The 10,943-nt window shown below is 42.3% G+C and overlaps 1 protein-coding gene across 1 annotated transcript; it reads right to left on the bottom strand.

Moving 5' to 3' along the window:
• Positions 1–10,080: 10,080 nt before the first annotated feature.
• Positions 10,081–10,656, bottom strand: LOC138897888 (uncharacterized). The gene has a single exon (XM_070183909.1). It carries the CDS (start codon positions 10,654–10,656, stop codon positions 10,081–10,083), a length of 576 nt encoding a protein of 191 aa, XP_070040010.1.
• Between the last annotated feature and the right edge of the window lie 287 nt (positions 10,657–10,943).

Genomic DNA, 10,943 nt, shown 5'->3' on the forward strand with positions numbered 1-10,943 from the left:
TTCATCCGATCACCGTTCTTGTAGGAATCAACTCATTCTTGTCATTGGTCACCACCGCCATGCCCTCTTCTTTGGGACACATTGAACTCGGAGAAGTCAACGAACTATCGGAGATGGAATAGACAACCCCGACATCCAATCACTTGATAATATCCTTCTTGACAACTTCTTGCATAGCCTCATTGAGTCTCCTTTGATGTTAAATAGATGGTTTTACGCCTTACTCCAAGTTGATCTTATGCATTTAAAATATCGGGCTTATCCCCCGAATATCCGCCAAAGTCTACCCAATAGCCTTTTTCCTCTTTTGTAGCACCGCCAAAGTGGATTCAACCTGCACGTTAGTCAAACAAAAGGAAAGAATAACCGGTAAAGTAGAACATGCACCAAGAAATTCATACCGAACATGTGGAGGTAATGGCTTCAACTCCAAGGTAGGAGGCTTTTCAATATAAGGCTTTGTAGCAGGAGTTGTCCTATTTTCAAGATCCAAGGACAATTTTTGGGGTGCATAGTTGTACGACCCCATTCCTTGCAAAGAGTTCACACATTCCATGAAACCATCCATCTCGTCATCATCGAAGTTGAGCAAGATGGCCTCCAACATATCACCAACATTGATCATAACACTTGATTCATCAACAATAATATCGGCCACCAAGTCCACAAAATAGCATACCTCATTGCTATTTGGTTGCTGCATTGACTAACACACATGGAAGACCACTTTTTCATCACCAACCCAGAATATAAGTTCTAGGGCTTCAACATCACAAAAATCCTTCCCCGTAGCAAGGAAATGTCTTCCAAGAATAATCGGCATCTCATAATCAACTTCACAATCTAGAATGACAAAATCTGACGGAAGAATGACATAATATGACGGAATAATGACATAATCATCTCATTATCAACATGGTCCAAGACATCTTCAATCACTCCCAAAGGTCTCTTCAAAGTACGATCGGCCATTTACAATATCATAGAGGTAGGTCTTGGTTGCCCAATTCCCAAGGTTTTGAAAATCGAATAGGGAATTAGATTGATACTTGCCCTAAGATCACAAAGAGGTTTTGAAAACTCGACACTTCCAATTGTACAAGGAATCGTGAAAGCATCGGGATCCTCCAACTTAGGATCCATTGAGTGCACAATTGAACCCACTTGATGAGTAACTTTGATGATTTCAATATTCATTGACCGCTTCTTTGTCACAATATCCTTCATAAACTTAACATAGCCGGGCATTTATTCCCAAGCTTCAACTAAAGGCACATTGATTGAGAGACTATTCATCATTTGAATGAACTTCTTGAATTGATTCTCTCCATTTTTCTTGGCAAGTCTTTGAGGGTATGGAGGTGGAGGCTTAGGCAATGTTGCTTTAGCCTTTTGCACTACCAACTCCGGCATGGCATTATTGTGATCCCTAGATGGGTTCACCTCCTCTTGAGTCTCTTCCACACTATCATCAATATCAATCTGAACTTCATCATTTGATTGCACCATATTTTTCGGGACATCTTATTCTTGTACTACTTGCTCATCATCCACAAGTTGCCTTTGACTTGAGGTGGGTGCATTCCCACCTCTTCCACTTCTTGTGGTAACGGCCATGGCATGCTCCTTGTTGTTTCCACCCTTTGGGTTTACTACTGTGTCACTTGGTAGTGCCCCCTTAGGAAGAGAATTTAGAGCTTGAAAGATTTGCCCCATTTGTACTTCTAAGTTGCAGATTGATGTGGTATGAGAGGCAAGTTGGGCATCTGAATCGGCATTCTTTTCTATTATTTGCTTAAACATATTCTCAATACGCACCATCTCATTGTTTGAAGAACTTGGACCATGAGAAAGATAAGGAGGCGGGTTGCTCGGTTATTCATAAATCTGGGGCCTTTGAAAACCCGACCCCCGGTTGCCTTGATTATTGTTCCATACGCCTTGATTGTTACCCCTCTCCCCTCCCCCCCCCCCAATTTCCTTGATTATTGCCACTATAATTTCCTTGATTGTTGTTGTTATGCCAATTTCTGTGATTGTTTTGAGGTCGCCATTATTGTTGGTTTGGGCCGTGGAAATTATTTCTTTGCCCTTGTTCACATATTGCACCTCCTACTCTTGTACATTATAAGCATCATATTTATCAAAACCGCTATCCTTTTGCACATAATTCTCCACTCGATTTTGCACTTGTTGGCCCTTGGTCATTCTTTTGTTTACCATCATGTTCACCCCTTCCTTGATTTTGACTTGCTTAGGATTTGCACTTGTTGAAGTTGAGTCTTTGCTAGTTAATTCATGGTGGTAGTTAATTCGGCAATGGCCTGCCCATGGTCATGCAAGACTTTGTGAAGGTGAATCACGTTCGGATCACCTTGTGGAACATTAGCTCGGGATTGCCACACCGATGATGTTTACACCATTTCATCCAAAATCTCACACGCCTTTGCATACGGCGTGGTCATAAAGTTACAACCAGTAAGTTGATTCACTACACATTGATTGGTTGTGTTAATCCCACGATAGAAGGTTCATTGAATCATATTTTTCATCATATTGTTGTTGGGACATTCCTTGACCATTGTTCTATACCGCTCCCAAATCTTGTGTTGTGGTTTATTCGGCTCTTGCTTGAATACCAAAATCGTATCTCGAAGTGTAGCCATGTGCCCCCAAAGAGAAGAACTTAAATTTAAACTTTTATGCCAACTCATCCCAAGTGTGAATGGAATGGTTCGGCAAACGTTCCAACCAATCTAAAGATTTCCTCCGTATAGATAAGGGGAAACGCCTTAGCCTCAATGCATCCTCAGAGACATTTGTTTGTTTTCTCCCCCAACAAGTGTCCACAAACCCCTTCAAATGTTTGTACGCATTGTGACATGGAGCATCGGTGAAGAAACCTCGTTGCTCTGGCAAAGTGAGCATTACATTCGGGATTTGATAATTGAAAAATGTCCGCCCTAATACAGGGAAAGACTATTGCACTAGCATATCCTCTATTGGGTAACACCCAGTGTGGAGCCGCGCGTGGTGGAGGTGGGGGTGGAGCGGGAACATTGTCATGAGGTAATCGGACTCTTCTATTGGCTTGAGGCTCAAGAGGAACTTCATCAACTTGATCATCCTCGACGTCCACATCCCCCAAAGGTAAATTTCCGAGCTCATTGTTCGCCATGGTTGTACCTACGATTTCTCAAACAAGTTAGTAACACGGAAGAAAAAGAAGATATTCCAAAAAACACACCCAAATATATAACTAACACTGTTTTAACTCCCCGATATTGGAGCTAAAAAGTGATCACGTCCACAACATACCTGAATAAGAGATATGATACGGTCGTATGCAATAATAATTACCCAACTAGGAGTCGGGGTCGAATCCGCTGGGAGTTATGATGGGAGTTAGGAGTATATATTTGAAGCAAGAAAATGGGTTATCTAAGATTTCACTTCCACAACAAGGTTTTGTTTTCTATTTCTACGTTTACTCTAATGAATTCAAGATAAAGACAATAGATTCTATATAAATGTTTTTGAGATTTTTCCAATTTGATTAAAGGCCTAGGGTTGTGACCATAACATAGGTCTTTGCCTAATGGGGTAAAGACGTTAATGCTTGTTTTGTTGATTGGGGTGTATTATAGCTCACAACTCTACATTACCCACTCAATACCTCTCAGCGAGAGAGTGATTTTGCCCAATTTGGCTTTCTAAAAAAAAAAATGGGTATCAACCAAAATGGTTGATAAGAGCTCAAGTCAGGTTATTACTATCTTTATGTTGAAACCTTTAATTGGGTTAATTAATCTTTCAATTGACCCAATTCCTTGTTAGCTAAATTATCCTAGACTAGGTCTCTCTTTCTCAAGTAGATACTAAGTCAAATAGGCATGAATTAATGTTTGCAATGATTAATTCTAAAATTGAAGCATGAACTAAGCTAAATAATCAACACCCAATCATAAACAAGCAATAAATTAGATACCCATAAGGTTTACACACTAGGGTTGGGTCACAACCCTAGTAAGAGTCTAGCTACTCATAATGGGATTTGATGAAAATAAAGAAGAAAAGCTAATTAAATTCATAATGGAAGATTAAAATGATGAAATCTAATGTAAATACACCAAAATAATGTAAAACTTCCTAAAGTAGTAAAGAAAAATGGCTACAGCAACATCAGATGTTCAAACTTGACCTACTTTTGTGAAACTCATCTATTTATACAGGGCCGAAAATCTCTGACAAAAATGCCCATTTTCAGCATTTTTACCCTTTTGCAGGCCTTGGTGCTCCATCAAGAAATATTTCCTTGGTATCGGGCCGAGGTTAACTAGCTCGAGGCCGAGATCAAGGAGATTGATGTAAAGGCTCATATGCGCACAACATCTGTCGATGCTGAAGCGATGGTGGCCCTATATAGGGGTTGACCATCCGAGGCCCGTCTAATAAACACTATTGAGTACATGAAGTGGTTGTCTGGAAGGGAGACCCTCGAAGCGATCCATGCCCGAGGCTTCGACCTATCTACCGAGATCGAGGAGGCAAAAAAGCTCGATGTCGAGGGCAAGAAACAGACTGATCCCAAGGATGAAAAAGGCTTCGAGGGCTCCAACGAACCCGAAGATGAAGTAGACCCGATGGCTCTGGTAACGAGGTGGGTTCTGGTGAAGATCGGGCGTAGGTGCCTTAGGAAGGTTTGTCTTTATTTTTGCACCTTGTATATTTATTTTATTGAGGCCATTTTCGTTGGCCTTTGTAAAGACATTCTAGAATGTATATATAAATTGTTTTCCCTTTTGGCAATTTTCAACTCTATTACCTTTAGTATCCTTTATACAATTGCAAAGATTTCAAATGCCTTAGCACAGAATAAAACGTAGTAATAAGTGTTTTTCGGAGGTCCGAACAAGACTTGTTCTCAATGCAAGTTTCGTTTGCAACTTGTGGGAGCTCGGAATGACTGGAAGCATTCCCCAAAATGCTTGTTTTAAAGTTTTTAGACTATAATTTTTTCAAGGGTAACCTTTGAACCGGTTTAAAATTTTGAAGCCCTTGTGTTTTTATTATGGGCTTCGGACGTCTCTGATCCGCTTTTAGGGTAGCCGTAGCCTTTAAGGTTCTGGCGCTGCCTAATAGTTCTTGTGCCCCCGGGATCTGATAGCCTGGACCGTACAAGTTTGTTTCTAGACGGCAGTCCCCAAGAGGGATTGATCATTTGAACCCAGATAAAGGCGGCTCTTGGGCTCGATACCTTTACGGGATCGAATGTAGGAAATTTAGAAAGAAAATAAAATTTTAAGGGACAAGATGTTTATTCGCAAGGTAGAGAATTATGTGGGCACAGTTCATTCGACTGTTTGGCCCCTACAGTAAATCCTATTCATCTAGCCGAGATCATTTAGTATCAAAGTTTCTTTCCTTGCTAAAGTTATTATCCGAGAGTAATGCCCCCCAATGTTCAGGGTCGATCGTAGAGAGTCCTCAAATACTGTTGTCGTGATCTTCGATATCGGTTTGTAATCGGACTTCAATTCTAAGTTAGCATGATTTACTGTTGCCTCGTTAAAAACCTTGATGGAAAACCCATTTGGGACAAAACCGGTTTAAGGGAAAAAGATTACAACGCGTGCTTTCAGGTCTAAAAGTTGTATCGTTCTTTGACGGTTTACTGCAAGTGTTAGTTTGAAATGCAAATAAATAAAAAGAATGAAAGGAGTCGTACCTTAGCAGTAGTATCTCTTAAAGTGAGTTACATTCCAGTTGTTCGGTAGTCGTTCACCGTTCATTGCTCCAAGTTTGTATGATCCCTTTCCATTGATCTCTATAATTTGATACGGTCCTTCCCAGTTCGGCCTCATCTTCCCTTCGTTCGGGTTGCGGGTGCTTAGTGTGGCCTTCCTTAACACTAAGTCCCCAACATTAAAGTGTAGAAGGTTGGCCCTTCGATTGTAATATCTCTTGATCCGCTATTTTTGGGCGGCCAACCGGACAAGGGCGGCTTCGCGCCTTGCATCTAATAGCTCTAGGCTCATATTCATGGCCTCGTCATTTGATTCCTTGGTTGTATATCAGAACCTGAGACTTGGTTCTCCGATTTCGATCGGTATTAGAGCTTCGGCGCTGTAAGCCAGTGAGAACTGGGTAGCCCCGGTACTGGACTTCGAGGTCGTACAGTATGCTCATAGGACTTCGGGCAGTATTTCCTTCCATTTTCCTTTGGCGTCGGTTAACCTCTTTTTGAGGTTTTGGAGTATGGTTTTGTTGGTCAATTCTACTTGTCCTTTCCCACTAGGGTGGTAGGGTGTTGATACAATCCTTTTGTTCTTATGGTTTTCGTAAAACTTACTTACTTTGCTGCCAATGAATTGTTTACCGTTGTCACATATGATCTCGGCCGGCATTCCAAACTGGCATATGATGTGGTCCCATATGAAATTGATGAATTCCTTTTCCCTAACCTTCTAGAATGCCTGGGCTTCCAGCCACTTAGAAAAATAGCCAGTCATAAACAATATAAATTGAGCCTTATCGGGTGCCTATGCAAGGGGGCCAACGATCTCCATTCCCCACTTCATGAACGGCCATGGTGACAAAATCGAATGCAGAAGCTCCCCGGGTTGATGAATCATTGGAGCATGCCTTTGACATTCATCATATTTTTGTACGAACTCTTTCGCGTCCTTTTCCATATCGATCCAGTAGCAACCGGCTTTGATTAATTTTTGAACCAATGATTCGGGGCCAGAATGATTTCCACATGTGCCTTCATGGATTTCCCTCATGACGCACTCAGTATCTCCTGGTCCTTGACATATCGCGAGTGGGCCATCGAATGTTCTTCTGAAGATGGTTCTGTCTTCGGACAAGCTACACTAGGTTGCCTTCGTACGCAAGGCCCTCGACTCTTTTGGATCCGAGGGCAGTTTTCCAGTCTTTAGATATTCTATGTATTTGTTTCTCCAGTCCCAAATCAGGCTCTTTGTTTCTTCCACTACCGATCTCATGAGTTGTATGACCGCCCCTGAGTTGAACTCGTCATCCTCGACCAACGATCCTAAGTTAGAAAGTGCATCGGCCTCACTGTTTTGATCCCGAGGTAAGTTTTGCAAAGTCCACTCCTTAACCGATGTCATGTTACCTGCAACTTATCCAGGTACTTTTGCATTCGTTCTTATCTGACCTCGAACGTCCCATTAACTTGGTTCACCACGAAGAGGGAATCGCACTTAGCTTCGATCACCTCCACCCCTAAGCTTTTGTCTAGTTAAAGACCTGCAATCATGGCCTCATATTCGGCCTCGTTGTTATTCAATTTCATAGTCCTAATAGATTGTCTAACTACATTGCATGTTAATGGCTTTAATAATATGCCAAGTCCGGACCCCTTTGCGCTCGAGGGGCCGTCCGTAAAGAGGGTCTAGATCCCCGAAGACATTCCTAAGTTCACCAACAACTCTCTTTCGACCTCCGGTATTAGGGCCGGCATAAAGTCTGCCATGAAGTCTGCCAAAATTTAAGATTTAATGGAGGTCCATGATCGATATTCAATATAGTACCCACTGATTTCCATGGTTCATTTGGCCAATCGTCCCGAGAACTCAGGTTTATGCATTATATTTCGCAATGGGTAAGTAGTCACAACACATATAGGATGACATTGAAAATATGGTTTCAGCTTCCTAGAGGCGCTTAGCAAAGTGAGTGCCAATTTGTCTAGGTGAGGGTACCTAGTTTTGGCCTCACCTGCAGTCCTGCTAACATAGTAAATTGGAAATTGCGTACCTTACTCTTCCCGGACCAGGACTCCACTTACCGCTATCTATGATACATCCAAGTACATGTATAGTTGTTCGTATGTATTCAGTGTGTGAAGTAGCGGCGGGCTTGATAGATACCGCTTGAGTTCCTCCAAGGCCTGTTGGCACTCTGGGGTCCACGAGAAGTTATTCATCTTCTTCAATAGTGAGAAGAATCGGTGGCTCTTATCGGAGGACCTCGAGATGAATCACCTCAGGGTAGCTATGCGACCGGTTAAACTTTTCATGGACTTCACATTGTCCACAACCGTGATTTTCTCGATGGCTTTGATCTTGTTGGGGTTGATCTCGATTCCCCGGTTGGATACAATTAATCCGCAGAATTTAACTGATCCTACTCCAAACGCACATTTCTCTGGGTTCAACTTCATATCGTATTTCTTAAATATGCTAAAGGTTTCCGGCAAATGTTTTAAATGTTCCTATGCTTGCAGGAACTTAACCAGCATATCGTCAATGTAAACCTCTATTGATTTTCCTATTTTTTCCTCAAACAACTGGTTTACTAGGCATTGGTAAGTGGCACCAGAGTTTTTTAATCGGAATGGCATTACGTTATAGCAGTATGTGTCGTACTTAGTGATGAAGGATGTTTTTTTCCCTGATCACCCGGGTTCATTCGTATTTGGTTGTACCCGGAGTAGGCATCGAAAACACTGAGGATCTCGTAGTCGGCCGTGGCATCCATCATACGATCGATATTGGGAAAAGGGAAGGAGTCCTTGGGACATGCCTTATTCAAATCCTTATAGTCTACATATATTCTTAATTTATTCCCATTTTTAGGCACTACCACTAGGTTTGCTAACCAATCCGGGTATTTAACCTCCCGTATGGACCCTATTTTAAGGAGTTTAGATACCTTGTCCTTAATGAAAGAATGTTTGACATCGCACTTGGGTCTCCTCTTCTGCTTGACCAAGTGGAACTTCGGGTCCAGGCTTAGCTTGTGAGTGGTTATCTCTGGCGGGATCCCTGTCATATCAAGGTGGGACCAAGTGAAACAATCTTCGTTAACTATAATAAATTAAATAAGTTTTTTACTGAGCTCGAGGCTTAACCACGTGCCCCGATATACCTTTTGATTGGGTAAGTGTTCGGTTAGTACGCCTTGTAGCGTCAAAATCGTCGGAGACTATGAAAGATTTGGGGACTCTGTAATCATTGTCCTCGTCTACCTCTTGTTCCTCTGATTCTATCGAGATTGGTATCAGTGATTGCTATATGGCCCCGTCTTTGACCATCCGATTTGGGTCCTTCGATGTTGAGAGTGTGGATGTCGGGAACACTTCATCGACCACGAACATTTCCTGGGTGTTGGGAATTTCAGCACCTAGTGTAGTGTCGAGGGCACTTCTCTCATATTGTGAATATATGGCCTCCCGAATAAAGCATTGTATCTTATATCTCCCTCGATTACATAGAACTTGGATTCCTTCACGGTTCCGGAGATGTTAACCGGTAGTGTTATCTCCCATTTAGTTGTCTCGCAAGCCATGTTCAACCCGTTCAGGATACGGACCGCATGTACGATCTGGTCTTGTAGGCTGAGTTGTTCCACAACCCTTGATATGATGATGTTGGCTAATCTACCTGGATCAATTAACACACGCTTAATTCGATATTTATTTACAAGTACCGATATTAGTAGTGTGTCATTATGGGGTTGCACGATTCCCTCAACTTCTTCGTCATTGAAAGACAAGGTTCCTTACGGTACATAATCTCGAGTCCGTTTTTCCATTATGATGGATACTTCAGTGCGATTTAGCATTGGCCCCTAGGGAATGTCGACCCCACCGATGATCATGTTAATGACGTGTTGAGGTTCCTCCTACTCGGTCAGCTTATTAGAATCCATTATCCTGAAGTGGTTCTTGGTCTGATCACCCAGGAACTCTCGAAGATGCCCGTTGTTGAACAGCTGGGCCACCTCTTCTCTTAATTATTGACAATCTTCTATTCTGTGGCCATGAGTGCCATGATATTTGCACATTAGGTTGGGATCTCTTTGGTATGGATTGGACTATAAAGGTCTAGGCCATTAGGTATCTTTGATGCGTCTGATGGCAGATACAATAGCGGCATCATTGATGTTGAATTTCTACTCCGATTGTCTTGTTTCTTCTTTATGCCAGACTGGCCTATCGAAGCTGTTTTTGCTCCGGTAGCTCTAACCTCGATCACTTCTCCTTTCATTTCTCATAGAGTTCCACCCGGACCCACTGCTTCTTCAGTCTTCATTGTACGGCTGATACTAATCCCTATTTGATCTCGGTTCCTGATCGATGTCTCTATTGACTCTGTCGATGGTTCTGACGGGACACACGGACCCGGAAGGGGCCTCAAGATGACCATCTTTGACCCTGATTTTCGATTGATACCGCTTATGAACATCGGCCCAAGTGATAGCCAAATAATCTAGAAAGTTTTGTTTCAACTGTTGTGAAGCCAACAAGCTTCTAATGTTGAGTCCTTGGGTGAAATCCTGAACGACCCAATCATCAGCGACCGGTGGCAGGTCCATCCATTCCATTTGAAACCGGGACACAAACTCTCTCAGCATCTCATTATCCTTTTGTTTTACTTTGAAAAGGTCTGACTTCCTGTTCTCGACCTTGATAGTCCCGGTGTATGCTTTCATGAAAGAATCTGCAAGCATAGCAAATGAGTCCATAGAATTAGGAGGTAAGTTGTTATACCATGTCATATCTCCTTTTGGTAGGGTCTCTCCGAACTTCTTCAACAAGACAGACTCGATCTCATCATCCTCCAAGTTGTTCCCATTGATGGCACATGTGTAGGAGATAACATGCTCATTTGGGTTGGTCATTCTGTTGTACTTAGGAATCTCAAGCATGGGGAACTTCTTAGGGATCGGCTTTGGAGCCGCGCTCGGAGGGAAAGGTTTTTGCACTAACTTCTTGGAATCCAAGCCTTTTGATATCGGCGGTGCTCCTGGGATTTGGTCAACCCTGGAATTGTAGGTTTCCACCTTTTTTTCATTAGCTTCGATTTTCTTCTCAACTGATTCTACCCTTTTTGTCAGTTCCTTAGGCATATTTATGCTCTCGGGTTTAGTCCTCGATTCATTTTCATTCAACCTATCTACGACCGGTT

This window comes from Nicotiana tomentosiformis, chromosome 8, assembly GCF_000390325.3.
Source record: "Nicotiana tomentosiformis chromosome 8, ASM39032v3, whole genome shotgun sequence".
Classification (NCBI taxonomy): Eukaryota; Viridiplantae; Streptophyta; class Magnoliopsida; order Solanales; family Solanaceae; genus Nicotiana; species Nicotiana tomentosiformis.

Bases quoted from the DNA above. Each gene is read 5' to 3' on its own strand.
- LOC138897888 (XM_070183909.1), bottom strand. From the start codon at position 10,656: ATGACCAACCCAAATGAGCATGTTATCTCCTACACATGTGCCATCAAT.